We start from the raw sequence: 27,280 nt of genomic DNA, 5'->3' as shown, positions 1-27,280 counted from the left end.
TGATGGTAGGAATGGAAAGCAAGTGGAGTATATATACTGTGAGGTGAAAAGGTGAGGCCATCTGAATAGAGTAGCCTGGCATGTGAGTCACAGAGAAGTCTGTAGAAAGTCTTGCTTTCCATTCCTACCATCAGATCCTCTGAAGATGCCAGCCACAGATGCAAGCAAAACGTCAGGAGAGAATGCTGCTAGAACACGGCCATACAGCCCGGAAACCACACAGCACCCTACCTACATATTGTTACCTAAGTGGTGAATTTCAATTGAGCCCCAAGCTGAGGTTATTTATTCTTTTAATTGCTGCTTATGTACTTTAGATTAGTAAAATGCAAGCAACATTTATGATTAAGGAATATCTTACCAAGGTTCTCAATATAGAGACATGGAACCAGGGTGGTGTAGTAGGTTCTTTCCCTTCTTTCTGTTTGGTTTTAATTTACGGGCACCTGCTTTGACTGCAGAGGATTCCAAGTCCAGTTCTGAGTATCTCCAGTTAGAAGTACCAAGAAGCAGATGATGGGAAAGACCTTTGCGGAGACACTGGAGAGCAATATCTGGTTGGAGTAGACAATACGGAGCTCATTAGACCATGGATATGATTCAGTAGGCGACAAATTTACCTCATGAATGGAGGCGATATGCTGATCAGCTAGTCCTCTAGACTAGTCCTTCCCACCCAAAGTCAAAACCCTCAAATCCAAAAGGCTTCAACTGGCCCAATGGATCAAAAATGTTTTCAGTATTTCACCATCCTAGTTAAACTTGAACAAGACAATATTTATGCCTATTAAAGGTTAATAAAGATAAAGATAAAGAAGAACAAGACAATATGCTGACACAGCTAGACTTCATCATAACTAGATGGGTGGGAATTGTATTGAACTTGCATAGCCATATAAGTGGTCTAAAAACAAATGCTTCCCTTAGCTGATTTCCAACTGCAAAAAGAAGTTGTAATCAGCCATATGGGCCCATACAAATACCAGAACAAGAAAGAAATCCCATGTCATGTCTTATGATTAAGGCCAATCAAAACAACAAAGTATTATGCAAGCTTTTGAGTTCATTGGAATGCTTCTTCAGGCAGATGTTTTGAAAAGCAAAAAGCCTGTGTGCACATTTGGGATTCTGAGACAATTTGGTAGGCACAGCACCAGTGTGCTGAAGTAGTTAAGAGTGGTGGACTCTTATCTGGTGAACCGGGTTTGATTCCTCAGTCCATGATATGAGCAGCAGACTCTTATCTGCATTTGTTTTCCCGCTGCTACACAAGAAGCCTGCTAGGTGACCTTGGGCTAGTCTCAGTTCTCTCAGAACTCTCCCAGCGCCATCTACCTCATATGTCCTCTGTTGTGGGGAGAGGAAGGGAAGGAGTTTGTAAGCTGCCTTGAGACTCCTTACAGGCGAGAAAGGCCTGGTATAAGTCTAAACTCTTCTTCTTCACAAGATGATTGCCACAAAATGGCTGCTGCAGCTTACTTTCACTCATACTGTGAAGATCTTTGTGCTGTGGTGGCAACTGCTGCCAAAACAGTGTTTTTAAAAATCTGCACAGCCACATCTCAAAAAGGATATCGAAGAGATAGAAAAAGTGCAGAGAAGGGCAACAAGGAAGATTGAGGGATTGGAGCAACTTCCTTATGAGGAGAGGCTGCAGCGTTTGGGACTCAGAGGAGACGTCTGAGGGAGGGGGGATATGATTGAAGTCTGTAAAATTATACATGGGGTAGAAAATGTTGACAGAGAAATTTTTCTCTCTTTTTCACAATACTAGAACCAGGGGGCATCCATTGAAAATGCTGGGGGGAAGAATTAGGACTAATAAAATGAAACACTTTTTCACACAATGTGTGATTGGTGTTTGGAATATGCTGCCACAGGAGGTGGTGATGGCCACTAACCTGGATAGCTTTAAAAGGGGCTTGGACAGATTTATGGAGGAGAAGTCGATCTATGGCTACCAATCTTGAACCTCCTTGATCTGAGATTGCAAATGCCTTAGCAGACCAAGTGCTTGGGAGCAGCAGCAGCAGAAGTCCATTGCTTTCACATCCTGCCTGTGAGCTCCCAAAGGCACCTGGTGGGCCACTGCAAGTAGCAGAGAGCTGGACTAGATGGACTCTGGTCTGATTCAGCAGGCTTGTTCTTATGTTCTTAAAACTCCATTCTGAAATGTTTATACATTAATAAAAGAAGTGCTGCCATGGAGATTAATAAAATAAGTGCTGTCTTGGAGATCATTAAATCCAGTTTGAAGATATTATTTCTTTTATCAGCTCCAAAGAAGACCTACTGAATAATAGTATCCCCATGTTTCATGTCCCAGATTTGTAATGCTCAGATGAGATCAATGACACAGGCAGATCATTCTCCAGTAATTCTTTCTTAGAAATAGCCTCAAAATATATTGTTTAGATGCCAGAGATTAACAGTATCATCCTGAGCATAGTTACACCCTTCTAAATCCATCCAACATTGTGTAGTGATTAAGAGCAATGAACTCTAATCTGAAGAACTGGGCTTGATTGCCTACTCCTTCTAGTGCGCTACAGGCTCTTACCTAGTGATTTGTTTCCCCACTCCTACACATGAAGCCTGCTGGGTGACCTTGGGTTAGTCACAGTTCTGTCAGAACTCTCAGCCTCACATACCCCACATGGAGTCTGTTGTGGAGAGAGGAAGTGAGAGTTTGTTAGCCACTTTGTGACTCTCTATAGGAAAGAAAGGCAGGGTATAAATCCAAACACTTCTCCTCTTCTAAATCAAAAGGTTTTCGGACTAGTGGTTGTTTGTATAAAGAAATAGGATTGTTCTTATTCCAATGTTTATTCTATACATCACCTTGCTTTTGCTGCATTATCTTCTAATTTTGTAACCTACGTTTTGCAGACGTTTGTCTTAGTTACTTTTTTGTGTGTCTTGTTTTCCAATTCTGTAATCCTGCATTGATTATTGGATGTTTTACACTGTCTGATCAAGTTTTTTTAATGTTTGTAATCCACCTTGAGTCTCAGAGAGGAAGGCGAGCTATCCATGAAGTAAGTAAATAGATAAAATATCCTTTAGAGATAATATTAGGGAAAGCCAATTTGAAAAAGTAGTTAGACTGTTGGACTAGGATCTGGGTTCAAATTCTCACTCTGCCATGCAAGCTTGTTTGGTGACCCTGGACTAGTCACACGCTCTCAGCCTAGTCTAGGGCTGATGTCAGGATAAATGGAGAAGGGGAGAATGACACGGCAAGTTACTTTGGGCTCTTGTTGGAAAGAAGAGTGGGGTAAAACATGTAAAGTCAATAGAACTTAGAAAGGCTGCTTAAGGATGAAAGCTGGTAATTAGAACAAATTAGACTGCTAGAAGATGAACATAAAAATCCATACCAAAACTTTGTTTTTTCCCCTCTCTTAACACTCATCTGGAACTTTCAATTATTCACAAAACTGAAAGTATTATCAGCTTTGCTCAGCAGAAATTTTTCAACTTTGGCAATAAGCTATCTTATTATTTTAGTAAAAATGTTTAGACGTGAGCAAAAGGGGAAAAAATTATTATACCCAATCTCAGAAGACTTCCCTCTGTGATACACCTCTGAAGATACCAGCCACAGATGCAGGTGAAACGTTAGGAACAAGATCTACCAGACCATGGCCACACAGTCAGGAAAACTCAAGGTCCAGCATGTTGAGTTCTGTGGCGGAAGAATGTACAACCCTACTAACATTTTTTTTTCTGAGATGGACTTTAGTACATTATGGGTAACGTCAGTATCTTATTTTAGCAAGGAATATGGTAGAACATAGGGAGAGGCTGTAGCTCAGTGGTACAGTATTTGCCTAGCGAGCAGAAGGTCCCAGCATGTCCAGTGGAACGGATCAGGTGGTAGACAATATGGCAGATCTTTGCCTAAGCCTCTGGAGAACGGGTGGCAGTCATAGAGAACAATATTGACTCTGATAGACCAGTGGTCTAAGCCACTATAAGGCAGCTTTGTGTGTTCATTTTACAGACATTTGTAAATTATTTTATAAAATAGATTTATCAGCAACAGCATGATATTAACATGGTCCTATCTGAAACTAAGACATTGCAATGTGGAGCACTTTCCCCAGTGAATGAGATTGTAGCTGCTATAAGGAGATTAAAAAAATAGAAAGCCCAAAAGGCCAGATGGTTTGATGTCTGAATTTCATAAAACTTTTGTTGAACCATTTACAGAAGGATTAATCAGACTCATCAGTGAGTCAGTTCAGTTAAAACATATTCTACCTTCTTAGAATGAAGCCAGAACAATTGTCACATTAAAGCCAGGAAAAAAATGCTCTTAATACTGTAGACTGATTTCACTTTAAAGTCATGTTTTCAAAATATGGACATCTGTTATTGCCAATGCACTATCCAATGCTATTTTGAACCATATTTGCTGGCTTTTTGTAAAACTGATGTATGTTACCGAAATCCCTGATAATTATATATTTGTTTGTTTGGGTTAAGTGGTTTTTATAAAATGTTTTTATTTGGGAGGAAAACTTACAGATTGTGTATTGTAAAGACAGAAGAGCCCTAAGGCCAGATAATTGATTACTAGTGATGCATTTTATGAATTTTCCGTTTATTGAGGTACTTGACAGGGTTTTATCCTTTCTTCTTTAGCCGTTAGTATGAATCATAGAATGTTTTGCAGTTGCAATAAGGAACAATGCTGAGATTCAAGGCACATATTGAGAATCTGTATTTAAAATCAGGGTTTTTGAAGCTTACTTTGCATTTATGTTGACAAATCTACTAGACTCAATGAAAGTATTATGTGATATTCTAAACGATCTGGTCACATATCACCATACAAAGCAAACTTACAGTGTAATCAGTGTAATCAGTGGTGGGCGGGAGGGCTGTAGAACTGTTGTGACCCTGGCAACATTGCTAGTCCACATGGTATAAGTCCACATGGGGGCAACTTATGCTGGTGCCAGGGAGCAGAGCGGCTCCATGTTGCCTGGACACCATTGTAGCCGCTTTTCCAGGGCTTCTCAGCTGCAGGAGTCCATGCCTATGGGGGTGTTCCTGGGGGGCGGAGGAAAACTAAAGTTGACTTCCTCAGGCCTTCCAGTCAAGAATACCCTCCTTTTGCTGGCACAGATGGACTTAGACGAATGGACTTAGCCCATTAGTCTCGGTAGGATCTTTTCAGCAGGGACTGTAAGTTTCCTTCTTATTTTTCCTTACCTACTCACCTTCCCCTGTGTGGATCGGGCTGGTAAACCAAAACAAATGTCTTGGTGTTAGTAACAAATCAAAAGGGTGAAGTGGCCACTGGAATTGTAGTGTTTTACAGCTTTGTAGCTTTATAGTTTTTATTATCAATATTATTAAACTTTGTTATTTGATAATAACTAATAAACTTTATTTTTTAAAAAAAGTCCTAGCAGGGTGTGGATGACATTCAATGAACAACAGCCGCGAATGAAATTGGGATTTGAGGGGGTTGTTTCCTAACCTATGCACACACCACTTGGGTACATTTAAAGGGATTTTTAAGCCTTGCTATGATGAAAAAACCCTTTTCTTCTTTCTCTTTTACAAGAAACCTTTTTACAAAGACCTGGTTTTTTTTTCTTTTTTCTTTACTTAGTAGAATCTGTTTCTGTAGGATATTTCTCTTAATCTCTTCCCAATGTGCTAGACGGCACAGGTGCTACTTATTGCTCTAGTACTGTGCTGGAAAACTACCTTCTCAGTGAGTCAGTGTAGCTGTGACTGTTGGTATTACCCAAAATAGACTGTCTCCACTTTCAGCTGGGGGAATTCGTTTCAGTAGCAAGAGGGGGTAACTTGATTACTATAACCTAGGTTTATGAGGATAACCCTGGGTGAAAATTCTCAAATGAGCAGGCTGTTGTAAAATTAACAATTGAATTTTCTTCATAAAGTAATGAAAAACAAGAAATATATTTTTAAGCACTGAACACGCACACACAAGGCATACGAGAGCTAACTGAGAAAGAGAGAAAGTCGGATAGGGTTTCAGGAATGGGTGATATTTACCAGTTTAGAAGAAGAAAGGTCCAATGAAAGCAGCAGCCGGAAGGGAAAAGGAGCACACATGAACATATCCAAGGCACTCAGCACATACACACACACTCTGGATGGCTACAGGACTAATATTTATAGTCAGAAATGGGTCATGAGGCAATATGAGGTAAGCTGGCAAAGGCCAGAGATAAAAAATTGTTTGATCCTCCTTTAATGTATTGAAAAGGGTTTGGATGAAATTGGACACCAACCACCACAAGAATATGCATGTTTGCTCAGCATTTAATGCACAAAACTCCTGTGATCACATCAAATCCAAAGGCAATTCCCGCCTCCCATCCCTTTTTTTGTGTGGTTATTTCTGTTACATCCAGCCAGATGAAGACTTCTACAGAACTTGAAAGTCTGCACGTTGCCATGTCATTGGGCTGGTCCGAATAAAAAGCACTGGGTGGATCATGCTCTGCCTGTTGATCAAAGACAGCCACAAGAGGAAACTCTTCAGCAGTGCGAAAGCCCTTCATTCCTCTCCTTGGTGAATCAGCAGGATTTGGAATCATAGAGTTGGAAGGGGCCAAACAGGCCATCTAGTTCAACCCTCTGCTCAATGCAGGCAGGATCAGCCTAAAGCACACCTGGCAAGTGTTCATCCAGCCATTGCTTGAAGATTGCCAGAGAGTGGGAGCTCTCCACCTTCCTAATCAGCTGATTCCACTCCTAAACTGCTCTCACTGTTTAACAAACAAAAAAAATCCTAATTTCCAATTGGTACCTTTCCACCTGTAATTTAATTTATACCCAGTGTTGCAAGTCCTATCCTTTGCTGCTAACAGAAACAGTTCCCTGCCCTCCTCTATAAGTGACAATCTTTCATATCCTTAAAGAAGAAGAAGAGTTGGATTTATATCCCCCTTTCTCTCCTGTAAGGAGACTCAAAAGGGCTCACAAACTCCTTTTCCTTCCCCCCTCCCAACAAACACCCTGTGAGGTAGGTGGGGCTCAGAGAGCTCAGAAGAACTGTGACTAGCCCAAGGTCACCCTGCTGGCGTGTGTTGGAGTGCACAGGCTAATTTGAATTTCCCAGATAAGCCTCCTCAGCTCAAGTGGCAGAGCAGAGAATCAAACCCGTTTCCCCCAGATTAGATACACGAGCTCTTAACCACTACACCACGGCTGCTGTGCAATCATCTCCCCTCTCAACCGCCTCTTTTCCAGGGGATATGTATTACCTAGCACTCCTGGTCTTTCTTTTCCTCTTCCTTGGCCCCTTCCGCACATGCAAAATAATGCGTTTTCAAACCACTTTTACAACTGTTTGCAAGTGGATTTTGCCATTCCGCACAGCTTCAAAGAGCACTGAAAGCAGTTTGAAAGTGCATTATTCTGCATGTGCGGAATGAGCCCTTCTCTCTGCAAAATGGCTCATGTGCTCCCTGTGGGAAAAGAGGCTGAGGGTTGATTCCTGCACCAGGATCTGTGAAGGAAAGGCGGTGGCCTGAAGACAGGAAATGAGCAACTGAGTGTGAGGAAATCGATTGATCGATTGATTATTTTTGGAACTTATGCCTCACCCTGTATGGATGCACGGTGGAGGCCAGATGCCTTTTGGCAAAAGAAAGAGCCTAGAAGGGGCTCCTAGAGTACAATATGCTGTTTCCCTCTCCCCCTTCATAGAAGACTTTCCTGGGAACTCTCCAAGCAGAATTTACCTAAACTTTGCCTTTGCATCCAATTCTCTGGGCTTCTTAGGGACTCTGTGTTTTCATGTTTGGTGTTGCAGTTCCCACAATCATCCGGGTGGGTCATAAGATCTTTCCCAAGGGAGGTGTGACTACAAACATTCACTGGGTTAAACGAATCGGGAGGGAATATCTATTTATGACTTATTTATTATTTAATGTATATGCTACTCTTCCACATGGTGAGTTCAGGGTGACTCACAGATAATCCAATTAACTCAGGTAATCCAACTAAAACCCAGTTAAGAAGAATTTGGATTTATAGCCCGCCTTTCTCTCCTGTAAGGAGACTCAAGGTGGCTTACAAGCTCTTTTCCCCACAACAGACACCTTGTGAAATGTGTGTGTGTATGTGTGTGGGGGGGCGAGAGTGTTCTGAACAAACTGACTAGTCCAAGGTCACCCAGCAGGCTTCATGTGTAGGAGTGGGGAAACACATCTGGTTCACCAGATAAGCCTCTGCTACTCCGGAGGAGAAGTGGGGAATCAAGCCTGATTCTCCTGCTCTTGACCACTTCACCGTGCTGCTCTCTACGGTTAATGGTTAATACTTTATAGAGCCTTAAAATTCCACTTTAGCTAGGAAAATGAAGGGAAATAATAATACAAAAACGGGAAAAAGGAAAAGGGACAGGGAGGTCAGTAATGATGGAGGGTGTCATTGGGCCCTCAATATTTGTTGGTCCCCTTTTGTCACTTTCTTCTGCCAGCAAGTGAAGGCATTTTTGTATTGTTGAAAGCTTTCAAAGGCTGGAATCAACTGGCTGTTGTGAGTTTTCCAAGCTAGTGTGGCTGTGGTCTTGTAGTTTTTGCTCCTATTGTTTTGCCCATGTCTATGGCTGGCATCTCCAGAGGCATGCCAGCCATAGAAGTGGGTGAAACATTGGGAGCAAAGACTACCAGACCACAGCCACACAACCTGGAAAAGCTACAACTGCCGGAAAACATTTTTGTTTTATCAGGCATTTGTTCAATGACTCATGATGACTCAGATCATGGGGCATTTCAAGCATGAGAGTAGCAGAGGTTGTTTACCAAAATAACATCTACATGGCTATTCCAGTAGTTAACAAATTAGAGATGATGTATTACTCAACAGATTGGAATCAAAGCTATTATTGCAATGAATTTTATTAGTGTGTTTTCCAGTTTAACTTATTCAAAGTCCTTAATAAGCCATCCCTGTTGTTGACAGTGTCTAGTGCCATGTTGGCAGCAATTGAAAGTTTTAACATCAGCTGATTTCTGACAGTCAAATATTTGTCACTGACATGGCATTGTATACATACATAAGAATATTTTAAAGAATAACAGTCAGCTCAGGTCTGTTGTTACAATCAGGTAAATAAATAACACATAGACCACAGGGGAAGTCTAATCAGGAATGTATACATAGACTTGAAAGATTTTAGTCTTCATGTTCTGCAAACTACCTGCAAAGTGATCCATGCAATGGTCACCTCCAGATTAGATTATTGTAACTCGCTTTGCACTGGCCTGCCTCTGACTGTGATCCAGAAACTTAAACTCATTCAACATGGAGCACTCAGCTGGGACTGGATTACACCGGTCCTGTACCATCTTCACTGGCTGCCGATTGAGTTCCGGATTGTGTTCAGAATGTTGGTTTTGACCTTCAATGTGTGCGGTCTTGGACCTACATATCTGACGGATTGTGTCTCCCCGTACTGCCCCGCCAGGTCCCTCCGCTCCTTGGAGGAGAACATGTTGGAAGTCCCTGGCCTGAAAGACATCTGGCTGGCCTCTATGAGGGCCAGGGCTTTATGGCCCTAACCCCCACCTGGTGGAATAGACTCCTTAGGGAGATCAGGGCCCTGCAGGATTTGCAAAGTTTCTGCAGGGTCTGCAAAACGGAACTATTCCACCAGGTTTCCCACCTGGCCAGCCGGGTTGCCTATATTAACCCCATATTTCATCTAGGCCTCTCGCGGGCATGATTGGGAGTGTGTGTGTGGATCGTTGCCATCTGCTTTTTGCTTGTATTGTTTCCTACTTTGTAGTATTTTATGGTTGATTTTATTGTTTTATTCTTTTGTTGTTCACTTTCCTGAGCCCTGTGGGGGAGGGTGGTTTATAAACCTAATTATAAATAAATAAAATATTTAAATTTACTATATGGAACATTTCATTCCAACTGACTAACATTTGGTACCAAGATAAGAATCTGTGTAACACTGAAGAGTTTCCCAATTAAATGGCTTCTAACCAGTGTGGCCTCTTTGATGTCTAGTAAGGTTTGTACTCTGTGTGAAACTCTTTCCACATTCCAAGCATTTATATGGTTTCTCTCCGGTGTGGATTCTCTGATGGGAAGCCAGATGTGAGCTCACACTGAAGCTCCTTCCACAGTCCAAGCATTTATATGGTTTCTCCCCGGTGTGGATTCTTTGATGCACACCAAGGCGTGAATGGTCAGGGAAACACTTTCCACATTCTGAGCATTTAAATGGTTTCTCTCCTGTATGAATTCTTTGATGGGAAGTAAGGTTTACACTCACACTGAAGCTTCTGCCACATTCCAAGCATTTATATGGTTTCTCTCCTGTGTGGATTCTTTGATGTCTACTGCAGCCTGTCCTACTACTAAAACTCTTTCCACAGTTCGAACATTCATATGGTTTCTCCCCTGTGTGGATTCTCTGATGGGCAGTAAGGCTTGAGCTTACACTGAAGCTTTTTCCACACTCCAAGCATTTATATGGTCTTTCCCCATTGTGGACTCTTTGATGATAAGTGAGGCCTGAGCTGTGACTGAAGCTTTTCCCACACTCTGAGCATTTATATGGTTTTGCACCTGTATGTACTCTTTCATGATAAGCAAGGCTTGAACTGTGACTGAAGCTCTGTCCACACACTGAGCATTTATAAGGTTTTTCTCCTGTGTGGATCCTTCGATGAGAAATGAGGCTTGAGCTCACACTGAAACTCTGTCCACAGTCCAAGCATTTATATGGTTTCTCACCTGTGTGGATTCTTTGATGGTAAGCAAGGCCTGATGTATGGGTGAAACTTTTTCCACAGTCTAAACATGTATATGGCTTCTCCCCTGTATGGATTCTTTGATGGTAAGCAAGGCTTGAGCTGTGACTGAAGTTCTGTCCACACTCTGAACATTTATGAGGTTTCTCCCCTGTGTGTGTTCTTTGATGGGAAATTAGGCTAGAGGTCACCCTGAAAGTCTGTCCACACTCCAAGCAATTATATGGTTTCTCACCTGTGTGGCTTCTTTGATGATAAGAAAGGCCTGAGCTCTGACTGAAACTCTTTTCACCTGTTGAGCATTTATATGGTTTCTCCCCTGTGTGAATTCTTTGATGGGAAATTAGATTTGAAATCACATTGAAGCTTCTTCCACAATCGTACTGTTTCTCCTCCATGTGAATTCTTCGATAGGAATTAAAACATGGGGTATGACCGAAGCTATCTTCATGCTCAGAGCATGCATATTTGTGTATTTCCCCATTTTGGCTAAGGGTTGACAGAGAAACCAGATTTCCACTATGGCCTTCTGTTTGTACTTGAATCTCATGAACATCAGCACAATTAGAAGAAATGAATTTTTTTCTCCACTTCTGGTTTGTTTTGTTTTTCTGCTGTTCAACTTTTTTCTCCCATTCTCTCACACCACCTACAGAAATAGGAAAGAGGAAAGAGGAACCCAGTGAGAAAGAAATGGATCTTCAGATCACAAAACAAACCCTGTTAATTCCTGCTGCGAATAACAGAAAACACTTTATATTATGATATCTTGGTAGGTACCAATGTAGTATAGCCTGTTTGGTACTTTGGTCTCCATGTGTGAAGTCCTGAGTTCAATCCTTGGCATCTCTTATGAAAGGATTTCCAAAAACAGTGTTACAAAGACTCCAACCAAGACTTTAAGAACCACTTCCACTATTTTGGAATATTAGACATCTATCAAACTTCCCAACCTCTTTGCATTCCTTGTTTTGTTCTTTTGGCTGCTGGCTGAGCAGCACTCCCCATCACCCCCTTCCAAAATCAACTGGTCACATAAGAGTGGAACTCGTAAAGCATGGTGCCACTTATTCCCAGCTCAGCCAATCTGTCCAGAAGGATACCACAGACATTTTAGAGGACATTGATTCATTGGGTCACTGTGTGTTGGAAGCGAGTTGATGGCACTTCAGACACACAACCTGATCTTTACTGGAGATGTCAGGAATTAAACCTGAGTCCTTCTGCACACCAAGCAGATGCTCTTCCACTGAAGAAGAGAAGAGTTTGGATTTACATCCCCCCTTTCTCTCCTGTAAGGAGACTCAAAAGGGCTTAGGATCTCCTTTCCCCCTTCACAACAAACACCCTGTGAGGTAGGTGGGGCTGAGAGAGCTCAGAAGAACTGTGACTAGCCCACAGTCACCCAGCTGACACACGTCGGAGCGCACAAGCTAATTTGGTTCACCAAATAAGCCTCCACAGCTCAAGTGGCAGAGTGGTGAATCAAACCCAGTTCTCCAGATTAGAGTGCACCTGCTCTTAGCCACTACACCACACCCTTTCTCCATTCTCCAAGGACAAAAGTCCTTAGGTTCCTTAGGTTCCACCACTCTTAACCACTACACAATGCTGGCTCTCTAGCCACTGTCTATCCACTGTTACTTCCAATGAATTCCACACCATGCACTGAAACAGATCAACGTCAACAGAAATTCCGACTGTTCATATTCATCAACCAAGACAAACCCGACTGTCCATATTCATCAAACCAAGACAACCAAGACATACCCAGAGAGGCCAGATTCCTGAAGTTCTCCTCCATGACTTCTTGGTGCAGAGCCCTTTGGCTTGGATTCAACAGAGCCCATTCCTCCTCTGAGAAATACACAACCACATCTTCAAAGGTCACAACACCCTGAAAGAAGAAGGGAACATTTTTTTCACTTGCAGACAATTTAAAAAAGAGTATGTAGGTGAGGCGGTCAGAAGTTTTCATGAGGGGCATTCAAACCATCTGTAAGGAATTCCATAGAAGCAGAAATAAAAGGCTTTTTTGGATGTAAAAGTCCGTTTATTAAGACATCTTAGAAAGCTCCGCATTACCGCGTAGTGGCAAGGAATGACACTTCCGCCAGAAGCACGAGGTTATAACACCATTCACCCCATCCCCCCTTCCTGCTTCCCATGGGAGACGGAGTCCTCATCTCCTCAGCGCAAAGATAAAGTCTCCACCGATGCAGCTGGCCCATCGCCCGGGCTGTGGAATGCACTTTCAAGGTTACTTCTGCACCATCAACACCATTGAATCCTTTACACTCTGCCTCCTTTAAAGAAGACCCTCCCAAGGTTTATCGCGGGAAAGTGATTGGAAAGCAGAAATAAAAAAGGGTAAGAAGCGTCAATATTTTCTAGCTGAATAAACCCATTGATTATACCCAGAGCCATATCCCACCCAAGAGACTAATATTACCATTGCAAGCGTTCGCGATTAAGCGAGAGTCCAGGATAAGCGTCAATTTCAGAGTAGTGCTTGTGACCATCAATAATAGTTCGGTGGGGGGCCTCTCCGGCGAATTGCGTCGCCAAACATGCGAGGGCTGAGAGCCTCCTTGAGAGCAAAATGGAATGGAAGACAGGATGAATGTTACTAAGAGAGTTAAGAGCAAAATCTAAGCCCGGGCAGTGACATCATTAATCACTTTAGTAATCTAGAAAAGGTCCCACCGAGATCTTTTGCCAAGTTTGGAAAAATTTATGCCGTCTCTGAGATTTTTTTGTAGATAAATACACCCAAGAGCCCACACGCAGAGGAATCCGAGCGAGTGTTTATCCGCCAGTTTTCCCGGGAGTCCTTAGCTTTGTTGCAGGCATGGTTCGTGGACCGTTTTCCATCCCTCGACTAGGGATGAAATCCATTGTTGAAACTCTGGAGGGTCCATAAAGCTGTCGCGGGTAGTTGTGGCAACGTGACTTGGCGAAGGAGCCACCAGACACAACAATTTCAAAGGGGGGTTTCTTTGTACTGCTGAACAGGAACCGCATTGTTATGAAAGTAGAGTACTCATAAGCCATGGAATAAGCTTCGCGCCAATTATGTTGGTGGTAGTTGGTGTAACAACGTAAATACTGTTCTAGGGTTCTGTTAGTTCTCTCCGTCTAAGCCGTCACTTTAGAGGCGATGGTAGTGGCGGCGTGACCCGGGCGAAGAAGCCTCTACTACAACCCCAAAACGCCTTCCAGAACTTTGAAATGAATTGGGGGCAGCGATTGAGGGAGACCACGCATATAACGAAGAGGCCGGAATGGAGCGGTAAACATGTTGAGATATGAACAGCCGAGTGCCAATTTAGGAAGCTGTGAGGGATGGAAGCACATGGAATAAAAATGGGCTTGTTTAGAAATAATAAGTCTACCACCACCCACAAAACGTGTTACCAGCGGACTTTTCGGGCAAATCTGGCAGAAATAAAAATCCATGTAGATGACTTCCCAAAGGCGGGAGGCCACCGAGAAGGTTTCAATAGCCCATGGGCTTCCCGGGATGGTTTTGGCTTCTGCACAAACCGAGCAGCCCTTAATGTATGCCTCTATGTCCTTGCTAGCGTGCGGCGCCACCCAGGAACTGCCCGGCGGGCCAAATGCAGAGTTTTCAGAAAGCCAAAATGTCCAGCCGGGCGGGCATGCATTGGCGGGCAAAAGCTTCAAGAACCTGCTTCTTATGGAGGGGAGGCACATACCAACATGTTCCCCCCCCTCAGCCAAACTCCATTCTCCAAACGCCAATTGGGAGATTAAAACAATATCTTCGCTGGAGGCTCGTGCAGCCGCGCCTCCTCAAGGATCTCCAGCAGGGAAAGGAGAGGACGAGACCAGGAATGGGGTGGAGGAGGAGGGAGAATTGAACGTTTGAGATCGGGTGACAGCCAGCCCCAACTGGGAGGGGAGAGAAGCAGTGCGTGGAATGTCACCGTAAAGGCAGCTCCACCTCCCTGGTAGTATGTAGCGAGCCAACCAATTTATTAGTTTTCGAGGGAAAAAATGGACTGTAAAGAGAAGCGAGAAAAAAATCGCATTGTGGGGTGTTTTGCGGACATCTTGAGGGGTGGAAAGAGCTGCCAGGTTTTGTGATCCGACCAAACCTGAAAGGGTGTTTAGCCCCCTCCAGCCAGTGGCGCCAAGTGGAGAGGGCTACTTTGATGGCCGCAGTCTCTTTATCCTACAGTCCAGTTGAGTTCAGCACCAGAGAATTTCTTAGACAAATAAGCAGCACGGAACCAGCCTACCAATGCTTTTATTTTTCTGCAACAGGGCTGCCCCAAGTGCTTTGTCTGAGGCATCCACGTGAACCACAAACGGGAGATCTGGGTCAGGGTGCTTTAGGATAAGGTTCGGTGAGTAAACGCCAGACTTTAAGAGTTGAAAGGCTGTTTGACACTCCTCAGACCAGGAAAGGGGCCCGGGCTTGTGGCCGGACAGTGGATCTTTACCCTTAGTCGCGTAAGAGGTCTGTGAGAGGGAGAGTCCAGTTCAGCGGGTAGGGTGCAAGAATCCGCGATAGAAATTAGCAAAACCAAGAAAAGATTGGAGCTCTTCTGCGGTTGGTGGGGGGGGCAGGCCATTGGAGGACGCTCTGCGTCAATCTTAACAGGATCCATTTCAAGCCCTCGAGATCCATTAACAAATAGTCCAATGGAGGTCTGGGTGAAAACAGCATTTGGAGAGTTTGGCAAAGAGAGAATTGTTGAGCAAAGCGTTTCCAATACCTCTCGAACCAATGTTTCATGCTCTTCTATGGTTTGTGAGTAAATCAAAAGCGTCATCTAAGTATACCACAACTCCCTTGTACAATAAATCATGGAGAACTTAGTTGATAAGGGCCATAAAAGCCCGGGGCCCCACTTAACCGAATGGCATTATCAAGTATTCAAACTGTCCAAACTTTGTGTTAAATGCAGTCAAGTGTTCATAGCCTTCAGCGATTCTGACCCTGTAGTAAGCTTCTCTCGAAGTCCAATTTAGTAAAAATCGCCCTTTGCGAAAGTGCATCTAAAGGTCCTTGATCAAAGGCAAAGGATATTTATTGGACAGGAGACCGATTGAACCTCGATAATCTGTGCAAAGCCGTAAAGACCCATCTTTCTTTTTTACAAACAAAGCGGAGCAAGCGTGTGTGTGTGTTTGGTAGCCCGCCCGTATGAACCCTCAAGCGAAGGCGAGGTTCTTGTCCAAGAAGGCACGAAGTTCCTTCTCCTCATTGGGACTCATGCGGTAGATTCTACCTTTGGGCAGTTGCGCCCCTGGTTGTATAACGATTTTGCAGTCAGTGTCTCTGTGGGGTGGCAACTGATCAGGTTGTATAACCCATCTTTCTTTTGTACAAACAAAACGGGAGCAGCGTGTGTGTGTTTGGTAGCCCTCGGCCGATGAACCCTTGAAGCGAGGTTCTTGTCAAACCTGAGAAGTTCGTGTCTTCTCCTCATTGGGACTCATGCGGTAGATTCTACCTTTGGGCAGTTCGCCCTGGTTGTATAAGCGATTTTGCAGTCAGTGATGTCTCTGTGGGTAATTTGGCAACTCAAGATGTCCATGAAAACAACTTAGTTGGGCCGATTTCTTTTCTCGTTTCTCTTTTATACAGTCCATTTTTCCCCGGGAAAACCAATAAACTGGCTGGCTCTACGGCTCTCAGCCACCGGGGAGAGGTGGAGCTGCCTTACGAGACACATTCCCACGCACTGTTCTCTCCCCTCCCAGTTGGGGCTGGCTGTCACCCGATCTCAAGCGCTCCACTCTCCTCCACCCCATTCCTGGTCTCAGTCTCTCCTTTCCTACGAGGGAACTTGAGGCCCGGGGGCTGCTGCCCAGGAGGCCTCAGCCCAGGCGACTTCCCAATTGGCGTTTGGAGAATGGAGTTTCATGAGGAGGGGAATGTTGTTACGCGGCTCCCCTCCGCAAGCAGGTTCTTGAAGCTTGCCACGATGCCCGCTCGGCTGGACATTCTTGCTCCTGAAAAACTCTGGCTAGATCATGATACGCAGGTGGGATGCCAATGGAATCGGGGAGCAATGGCTGAAGAAGCCAGGGAGGTGTGTGTCAGAGAAGTTGGGTGTTCCCCAATTCATGTGTTCACACGCAGGAGAGGGTCCAGTGAATTCTAAGATCCGTTCCTTCCAAAAAATGAACTTTGGTTCATGTAACAATAACCATGGCATGCCCAAAACTATGGAGTGTTTGGCCACTGGCTTCAAAATAAAACTAATTTTCTCCCAATGAATTACAGTATGAGGATGGAGAACCGCTGGTGTTTTGAACTGGGTCGGTCCTTCGTTCCCGAGGGCTGCCGTCCATTTTGGGTGAATGGTATGGGCTTAGCCAGGGGAATTTGGTCCAGACCCTGGCTCCTCCGCCACCTGGAGACGCGATTAAGCAGTGGGAGCAGCCAGAATCCACAAGCGCGGCCGAGGCTATAATCTTGAGAGATGTGTTTAAGCGGGATTGGCCAGAAGCGCTTGGACAGTAATGGGGCCGCTGCCTTCACTCACCGGCTTCAGGAGTGGGCCCATGTCCATGGGGGGCTGAAGAAAGGCAAAACCAGCTGCTTCCCTCCTCTGGAGTCGCTAACCGATGACAGCTTTAAGAGCGAGCCGATGGAGGCTGACCCGATCTCTACGATGGTGGCTTGGCAGATGGAGTGCTTGGCGTAGCTGGAAGCGGTTAGTTTTGTTTCTTGGGACAGTTGGCGGCTACCTAGATGACCTGGCCCTCCGCTTGAAGTCAAAGACACAAATCCCAGTCGGCGACGCAGCGTTCAGAGGTGAGAACCGGTAGAGGCGGACTGGAAGCGGCGGAGTGGGCACAGTGATGGTGGGTTTTGGTGGAAGCGTGACGCCTCCCGACACTGGCGTGTTATTCAAAGCGAGGCATGCACCTGGGACCCCAACTGGATCCAATCTGCAATAGTCGCGAGGAACCCGAATTAAAACACCGCTTCACGCGCGGCTTGCCGTCTCACAGCATCCAGAGTATTAAGCATTTCATGCTGCCTTCAGGCCACTCAGAGAGGAAGTCGAGGCAGCCGCTACATACGAAATTCACGGGCAAATTCTGCAAACGGGCGGTAGTTGTTGCTCCTTGGCTGGATAGTTTTGAAATCAGATGCGGATAAGCTTCATTCTACCGGCCTGGATCTTGGAAGCTGCCTCTTAAAGGCTTGAGGAGAATGCGTGGCACCGTCGCTTCGTTTCCCACCGGAGTAAAGGAAGACTCGTGCTGACCAGGGAGGGACGGGAAGAGAGCCACCAGCGTAGGCCCGTTCTCCCTGCCGTTCCGCAAGATCCAGAAGGGAAAGGAGACCCTCTTTGGGGGCTACCGCTTTTATTCGCAATGTAACATTCAACCTCTCCATGTCAAGGCACCAGAGGTCCACTGCACTAGGAATATAGATGAATTAGATTCCTGCCACAATGTAAGGAATTCCATAGAAGCAGAAATAAAAAGGCTTTTTGGATGTAAAGAATCCTGCTTTTATTAAGACATCTTAGAAGCTCACGCGTTACCGCGTGATGGCAGGAATGACACTTCCAGCCAGAAGCACAGGTTATGGGAACAATCCATTCACCCCATCCCCTTCCTGCTTCCCATGGGAACGGAGTCCTCATCTCCAAGCATGAAGATAAAGTCTCGCCGATGCAGCTGGCCCATCGCCCGGGCTGTGGAATGCACTCAAGGTTACTTCACCATCAACACCATTGAATCCTTTACACCATCTCTATTTGGGGTGGCGGCGGTGGCTCAGGGAACAACATAATGGTGAGAGGCCCCTGGGGGAGCCTCCAGCCCCTTTTTGCAAGTCAGGGGCACCCTACCTTTTTCAACCTGATGGCACATTTTGAATTCAGACATGACATGGCTAGTGCAATAATAAAATGGTTGCCGCAGGAGGTGGAGCCAGCCACAAATGGCTGACTTAGCTTAACTTCAGCAATACTTTGTTTTGCAATGTAGGTCCTTGTGCTGTAGAGGCAGATTCTGACAGAGCAAGGTTTTAAAAAGTCTGCTCATTCAATCCAATCTTCAATAGTCAATCAGAAGCCTTGCTAAACCCTCCTACTTCCTAAAAACACTTTGTGAGCACCAGAGACGGTGTCTACACTGGGGACCCCTGTTGTAAGCTATCTCCATTTACCTGATCTGGTGGCCCGGAAGTGGTTCGCATTCTACCACACCAGCGAGGTAAATGTCCTTCTACTGCCTGTGAAGGAGACAAAACAGGTGTTTTATTGTGTCAGAGGCCTGGCCAAATTGAAGGCAGGACTTTTTATCTTCCCCGGGCCACCTTATCCATTAGGCACAGTGCCTATGGGGGCTACAAAAATTCTACAGCCTACAAAAACAGGATTAACAAAAAAAAATTACAGGGATTGGGAGAAAAAACAAAAATTAGAACCAAAGATATATTGTATTTTCATCCACAAAAATATTTTGTATTTTTGTATTTGATCCACCATTTCAATTTCTGGTTTTTAACCGATATGCTCATTTTATGGTCCATAAAAGTCAACAGGACAGTTTTGGGAATGATGTCCATCTGTCTCTAGTGATATGTCGGGGTGAGGCAGGGAGTCCAATACGAGAGTGCCCAGGGTCTACGAAATCCTTAATGCAGCCCTGTTCACGCCTCCCAAGGCCCGTGACTTACATTCCTCACAGAATGACCCTCCCATATAGCTTTCCCTCCTAACCAAGATCATCTGGAGAGGCCCTGCTTAGTACCTCTTTGTTGACTGAGGTAACTTCTATGACTATCCAGAGGAAGGGTCTCCAGTGGGGGATCTTAATCTTCAGGAGATCCAGATGAATTGTCCAGGAAAAATAATAGAGGCAAACTAGTAGCCCTAGGCAAAACCTGAGATTGGATGCCGCTCACTCCCATGGGGTATTACTCTACCACACGGCCAAATCTTTTGCACCAGAACATTGTGTGTGCAGGGGTGCATTTTTATACATATCAGCACTTAAAATTTCGAGTGTATCATCAGGAGACTGTCCTATATGCTACCCCAAGTTTGCAGTGAGGTTTGGTTCAAAGGAATCCCAGAAGTTATATGGATCTCCCAAAGGGTGCCCCATCCCCATTGTTTTCAATGGGAGGCCGAAGCCCCCAAATTAGTGTGCCCTATGCAGCCCAGCCCTTTGTCTGGAGTGGAGTTAGATCAAAACTCCTTGGAATCAGCAGCTTGGCCATTGAGGGCTTTTAGATTTCTGGCTATGAATTCATTTTTTCTCGGACTGTAATTCCTGAGGTCCACCGTCCTGCTTTCTTGACACCCATTCCAACCCCTGGTTTTCCACAATTGAAGAAAAAATGGCCTCTATTGGACTGTCAGTGGATTCACTTTGCCCTTTGTCCTATTCAGAAGCTTATAGAAAATTAAAGGTCAACTACTGGATAGAGAGTTCTTCTACCTAATCACCATAGCCAAGAAAACGCGTGCTCCCCTGTATTTTTTTTTTCTCTCTCCATTTCAGCGGGGCCACTTGGCACATTACCTGTATTGCTTAATAAAGCCCTGCTCAAAGGAGAGCCATAATGCTTGCCAGGGTTTAATGTTATTTCTGCCTTGTTACACATGGCAGATTTAATAAGCAAGAAAAGGCTAAAAGATTGTGCCCATGTAATGATGACTCCGTTGAATCTCTGGCCCACCAATTACTACACTGTCTCTAGATTCAAGGGAAATCAGATCCAAGTATGTGAATCTTACTCCTTTACATTTACCCGATCTCCCCGATTTATTTAGATTACACTACTTGTTGGACGAAATCCTGATCCTTCTCTCTGTATGATGATGGCAGACTTTCTCCTGGAAATTACTAAACACCAATAGATTTCCTCTCGACCTAACATTTATTTCCTGCATTGTATATGCTTTTAATCCATTTTATTATTGTTGTAATTGTTGTTCATGCCAATAGGAAGGCTTGCAATGGGAGCTAATAGGAGATGGGGGGCTACAGTTTTGAGGGTCCATAACTTTAGCCCCCCTGAACTAAGCTGCACCAAACCTGGGGGGGTATCATCAGGGCAGCCTCCCGATGAGACCCTAAAAGTTTTGAGATGGTGTCTTCAGAAATGTGCCCCCCCCCAGCCTGCAACCCCCCATTGACAACAATACAAGAAGCTCAATACCAGAGCAAAGATTCTTGGGCAAATTTCTGGGATGTTCTTGAAGGGCGCATTTTTGGACGTATTGGCACGAAAATTCCAGGGTATCATCTGGAAACTGCCTTGATGGGCCCCCCCCAAGTTTGGTGCAGTTTGGTTTTAGGGGTCCAAAGTTATGGACCCTCAAAGGGTACCCATCTCCACATTCTTTGCTAAGGAGATGGGGCTGCCCTCTTGAGGGTCCATAACTTTGAACCTCTTGAACTGCACCCAAACCTTGAGAGTGCCATAATGACAGTCTCCAGATGTGATACCCTGAAATTTTGGTACAATTAACTGATCCTGTCAAGAATGCCTCCCTACCAAGAACATCCTGAAATTGCCCAAGAATCTTTGTTCTACATTGACTGCCATTATGTTGCTAATCAATGAGAGTTGCAGGCTGAAACTTTGAGGGGGGCACATTTCTGAAGACATCGTCTCTGTAACTTTATCTCAAACACAGATCAGTACTCATCAATGGAGACTACCCCTAATATTTAAAAAATTGGTGCAGTTTGGTCTAGGGGCCAAAGTTATGGGAACCCTCAACAGCTAAGCCCCTATCTCCTATTAGCTCCCATTGGAAGTAATGGGGGGATAGGGTGCACCTTGGGAGTCCATAACTTTGGACTCCCTGAACCAAGCTGCCAGGCACTTGACCAACTTGGGGTAGCATAAGGACAGTCTCCTGATGATACCCTGATATTTTGGTGCCGCTAGCCTAAAAACTGCGCCCCCTGCAGGCCAAAAATGGAAAACCACTAAAATATCCAAAAACGAACCCAGCATTTTGGTGCCCCCCCACAAGGTGATGCCCTGGGCAGCTGCCCACCTTGCCCAATGGGCATTACGCCAGTGATAGTGTCTACAGTCTTCCTTTCCAAGATGGGTTTTATTAGTATGGGATTAGTATGGGAACCAGAGTTTGGTTCTAGCCTGATTTTAGCCTTGCTCTGTCATGCTGCTGTTTAGATTTCTATATACTGAGATGCTTCTCGAACAAGAAGTGTAATAAATGAGAGAAATTATTCTCAAAACAGTGTATTTCATCTTCTGGTGTGACAGCTGTCTCTCCCCACACTGCGGCATTGGGTACAAGCTCAAAAGAGCTAAAATGAGGGGCAGGAGAAGCCACAAGTATCCAAGGGGAAGCTATGGTCCTTGGCTTAAAGACTATGCCGCTGTTGTTGACCACAGTCAGAGCCTTCTTGGCTCTGGCCCCGTCCTGATGGAATACTCTGCCGAATGAGACCAGGACCTGTTGAGATCTTTCACAGTCCGGCAGGGCCTGTAAGATGCAGCTGTTTCACCCGGCCTATGGTTGACGACAGCCACAGTGTCTATCAATCACTTGGCTGTCCCTCCTTCCCTTTTCTTTTCATGTTTAAATTAAAATGGATAATCTCAATCCTTGCTGGATTTTACCCTTTCAAGGCGCCGTGATCGAATGTTGTAAAATGCCATAAAAACAATCATTTAGAACAATGCAAACATTCGAACAAGACAAACCAACTAACAGAATAATATGATAAACAATGCAGTAAAGCTGTGCCTCACAGTTAAAGAACAATGCCTTGGATTTCACTATTATGGGGGAAAAAATGAGATACAGGTGAAATAACACATCCAATGAACGATGTCATATGAAGGTGGGGTGGGGGACTATCTGCCTAAAAATCTCATGCCACTAGGGTTGCCTGGTCTCCCTCGCAGAGATATTGAGGGGGGAGCAGGTAGGATTGCCGGATCCATGTTGGGAAACTCCTGGAGATTTTGGGTTGGAGCCTGGAGAGGACAGGGACCTTAATGGGACAAAATGCCACGGAATCCATCCTCCAAAGCATCCCTTTTCTCCAAGGGAACTGATCTACGGAGTCTGGACATCAGATGCAATTCTGTGGTACCTCCAGGTCCCACCTGGAGGCTGGCATCCCTACGTGCAATACATTTATCACTGGGAGGTTCTTAACAGAGGCTGGATGGCCATCTGTCGGGAGTACTGTGATTGTGTATTCCTGCATGGCAGGGGGCTGGACTGGATGGCCCTCGTGGTCTCTTCCAACTTTATGACTCTATGATTTGAGGGAGGGAGGGATTTTGCTGCAGCTGGGACCTCCCGGCTTTGCAGAAAGGACAGTCCAGGATGGGGGAGTCTTAGAAGGACCCCAAGGGATCCGCCTCCCAGTCTTGGTCCCAAACGCAATTTTAACTCACCAAACGCACCAGGGCTGGAGCAGACGGTACCGTGGGAAAGACAAAGGCAAAATTCCCACGGGTGGCAGTCAGGACAGGAAGTGACTTCACAACCCTCCTCCGACTGTCATCGCTGCTTGTTTAGGAGTTGGGACTTTCTCATTTTAACCCGGTGACTGAATCTCTCCCGGCAAATGCTTTGTCGGGCTTTGCGCTCCTTGGAGCCAAAGCTTTGCAAAGAGGCCGGTCTGCTGCGCGGGAGTTCATCCGCCCCATCGAGACCCGCTCTGCAAAGCCACGGCCCATCCCCAGGGACGGAACTCGAGATCCTTCGCTGGGAATTTGGGTGCACTGGCGTAATGCCCATTGGGCAAGGTGGGCAGCTGCCCAGGGCATCACCTTGTGGGGGGCATCAAAATGCAGGGTTCGTTTTTGTGTATTTTAGTGGTTTTCCATTTTTGGCCTGCAGGGGACGCAGTTTTTAGGCTAGCGGCACCACAATTTCAGCGTATCATCAGGAGACTGTCCTTATGCTAATCCCCAAGTTTGGTGAGGTTTGGTTCAAGGAGTCCAAAGTTATGGACTCCCAAAGGGGGTGCCCCATCCCCCATTGTTTCCAATGGGAGCTAATAGGAGACGGGGGCTACAGTTTTGAGAGTAAGGAATTTTCTTAGAAGCTAAACTGACTAAACCAGGGGCGTAACGAGGCAGCCCTGGGCACCCGGTAGCCCTGGGCAAAACCTGAGTTGGATGCCCCCCCCATGGGCAGCCACTCCACCACAATCAAAAAAGTTTTTGCACCAGGACATTGGTGCCTGCCGGGGGTGAAGTTTTTAGACATATCAGCACCAAAATTTCAGCATATCATCAGGAGACTGTCCTTATGCTACTCCCCAAGTTTGGTGAGGTTTGGTTCAAGGAGTCCAAAGTTATGGACTCCCAAAGGGGGTGCCCCATCCCCCATTGTTTCCAATGGGAGCTAATAGGAGACGGGGGCTACAGTTTTGAGAGTCCATAACTTTGGCCCCTCTGAACCAAACCTCACCAAACTTGGGGAGTAGCATAAGGACAGTCTCCTGATGATGTACTGAAAGTGTGGTGCTGATATGTCTAAAAATGCACCTACGAACTCTAATGTCCCATAAAGTGATGGAAGTCGTGGTGGAGTGGGTCATGCATGGGGAAGCATCAACTCAGGGTTTGCCCCAGCTCTGAATTGGGCTGCCGCCGTTCCAGATTTCCAAATGTGGTCAATGGCCGCAAAAACGGCGAGAGGGGAATGCAAGGTTGCCAGGCCCCAGGGAGTCTCCCACAAATCGCATCTGATCCTCTGCAGTTTGGAGATCAACTGTAATCCCGGGAGATCTCCAGGCCCCACATGGAAATTGGCAACCTTCCTCCTCTGCCCCTTCTCCCCCGTAGGAGGCTTGTGTTTTGCCAAGAACAATCTCGCCTTGCAAGAGAAGCTCAGCCCCCCCCCCCTCACTTCCAAGGCAGAGCAGAGAGGGGCTCAAGGCTGACAGAAGGAGCCCCTCTTGTTCCTAATACCGGCCCTGATCCCAGTGATGCCCCTGGAAGAATTGGGCCTTCCTCAGCGGTCATAAATAAAAAAACCCCACCAGTATTAAAGACACATCCAAAATACTCTTTACAAGATATTTTATATGAAATATATATTTATTGCAATATTCCTTAAAAACATGTATCTTGGCCCAATGGATAGCCTCATAAATGTACGTAAACACAAAGGACCATTATTGACTCTGACCACACACATTTCGGCTCACACATTAAAATAATACATTAATAATTACAAAACTTGACCAGGATGAAATGCTATGGAGAGAAAAGGAAAAAGTACAACAATTGTTCATCATTAAAATTGATGTATTTATGAACAATATCTAAAATAGAATTGTAGGATACCTAGTAATGATTAGTAAATAATACTGTCACCACTTAGTAATCATACTGTCACTAAAGGCAGAGATATAAATCGGATATCTCAAAAGGCATATGTGTGTGTGTGTGTGGTTATACTTAGTTTTATATATACATATATATATATGCCTTTTGAGACATCTGATTATATATATATATCTGTATATATATAAAATCTATTGCAAGGTGAGGTTGTTCTTGGCCAAACACAAACTATATATATATATATAACTAAGTATCACTGATTATATATGTAGATAGAGCCAGGGATGCCTCTTACATATGGCTTCTGATGGAGTGGACTGCCAAAGCCACAAAGGTATAGTTGCCCATATGTCAAACTAACCACTTTCAAACAGCTGATAGAAAAAAAACGGATCACCCATATAGACAAGTAGATAAAACTGGCCACCCTAATCCAGAAGAATTAGACAGCTGTGATTTTTACCATGTCAAAAAGTGTCTAGCCATGGCTCTGTACTTGATGGGCTGGTTATTAAACCTCAAAGTTCTACCCAACAAAAAAACAAACAAAACTCTTATCAAAGTCATGTTAAGAGACTTTTTCAACTCTGTAGAATAAATTGCATGATGTCACTCTTCACCCTTATGTTATTAGCGTCGAGGATGATACTTGGCAGAGTCCCTTGAGTTTTGAGGAGAAGCTGAAGAAACGACTCTAACTAATAATTATAAAAATAAAATTACATCTGCAACACTTTGGCTTGCTATTGTGTGGGTTGGGACGCAGGTGCATGACTAGAGAAAACAGGTTTTCAAGAACTCTCCGGAGTGATTCCATAATTCAATACAGACCAGCAAGCGGGCAAGGAACTTGGCAGGAACTTTGCTAAAAGAGGAACTTAAATCAAGACATTCTTCTGGGATGTTTATGAATGACCTCAAAACATGATGAAACATCAGGATGTGTAATGGGAATAGGTGAGAACAGTGGCCACAGACTCCCATTCTCACTTTATTTGCAACTGATGTGGCCCCAACTTTGTTCTTTCCATTTGTGCAATGGATTTCTTTGGAGGGATTCTTTAAAAACAACAATCTAATCATCAACATAAGGGGAATTTTTGAAAACCATGTCAGTGCATACACCCCTCATTAAACTGTTGCTCAAATGGGATTCATGTGGGATTGAACATTTGGATCTTCTTCCTTCCTTGTCAAGTCCAATGCCCCCTCCCCCTCACAAACAAATATTTTATTAAGGGATCATGTCTGGTATACGCCTGGGGTCCCAGTCTGAGAAGTGCTTTCTTCTGGGGCACAAAAAGATTCCCAATGGAAGGCACATTAACACCAGATCACACACATGGACACATACACACAGAAATATAATCAATATCCTACCTAACAACTATTGAATAATTGCTTAAAGGGAGCAAATAAAGAAGGGATAAATAAAACAAACTACCCCAGGGCTGGCCAAACTTGCTTAATACATACAGCATTAACTTCAGATGTTTGAAAGTCGCAAGACATGAACAGATATCACACCAGCTTTTATTGCTGCATGCACATTTTGTGACAATTTTAAATATAAATGCTAAGAAATAGGCATACATAATAATTATTCATTTATGTAATTTTAGTACATTAAACATAATGCAAGATGCATATTGCAATCTATCACACTTTTTCTCCAGCAATTCAATGTCAGTTCAAGGCCTTCTATTTTTATAACCCTCTCTTCAATACTGTACTCTAAATATTATAGAGTTTTGTTGCCTAAGGTAGTTTTTTTTAACTACGTGGACAATTTTTCTGCCTTAGACATTAAAAAAATTGCTTACTTTGTTTTTTAGCTATTCAGTTTTAGCCCCACTTCAATGTTTTGTTTTGTTTCTTTGATTAAAAATCTATGTGGTTTTTTAAAAAAAATAATTTGTTTTTCACATTTTGGTATCTACCTTAAGTCTCAGTAAGAAAGGGAGTATATACGTGAGGACGATGATTCTCATGAGTCCCACAGAGGGTGGGAGGCGGAGCCCCCTGCAGTTGTGCTGGAGAAGCGGGGGTGGGAGGTCAGTGTGGGGCCCGTGGCGGGTGCTGACAGTGGGCAGCTGAGGGTGAGGGGCGGACGGGAAGTCTGTGAGCACAGTGGGGGTGGCGCGCATGTCTTCTGGCCTCTCTCCCCATCCGTGCTCTGGGGGGGGGGGACAGACTTGGGAGG

At 44.7% G+C, this 27,280-nt stretch overlaps 2 protein-coding genes across 31 annotated transcripts in view; one reads left to right on the top strand and one right to left on the bottom strand.

Annotated features, from left to right (window-relative positions):
* LOC125428587 (zinc finger protein 883-like) overlaps positions 1-27,280 on the top strand; it is a 1,608,225-nt gene that overhangs the window by 936,207 nt on the left and 644,738 nt on the right. The gene's annotated exons all lie outside the window — the stretch shown is intronic.
* LOC125429232 overlaps positions 9,929-27,280 on the bottom strand; it is a 52,192-nt gene continuing 34,840 nt past the window's right edge. The window contains 5 exon segments of the mRNA XM_048490154.1: positions 9,929-11,418; positions 12,540-12,666; positions 17,374-17,455; positions 17,929-18,069; positions 27,049-27,170. Of these exon segments, the coding sequence (XP_048346111.1) occupies positions 9,929-11,418; positions 12,540-12,666; positions 17,374-17,455; positions 17,929-18,069; positions 27,049-27,170 (1,962 nt within the window).

The sequence above is a fragment of the Sphaerodactylus townsendi genome, linkage group LG03 (assembly GCF_021028975.2).
Source record: "Sphaerodactylus townsendi isolate TG3544 linkage group LG03, MPM_Stown_v2.3, whole genome shotgun sequence".
In the NCBI taxonomy this organism is placed as follows: domain Eukaryota; kingdom Metazoa; phylum Chordata; class Lepidosauria; order Squamata; family Sphaerodactylidae; genus Sphaerodactylus; species Sphaerodactylus townsendi.
The sequence above is the reverse complement of the archived record's forward strand: the minus strand, read 5'-3'. Positions and strand labels throughout refer to the sequence as shown.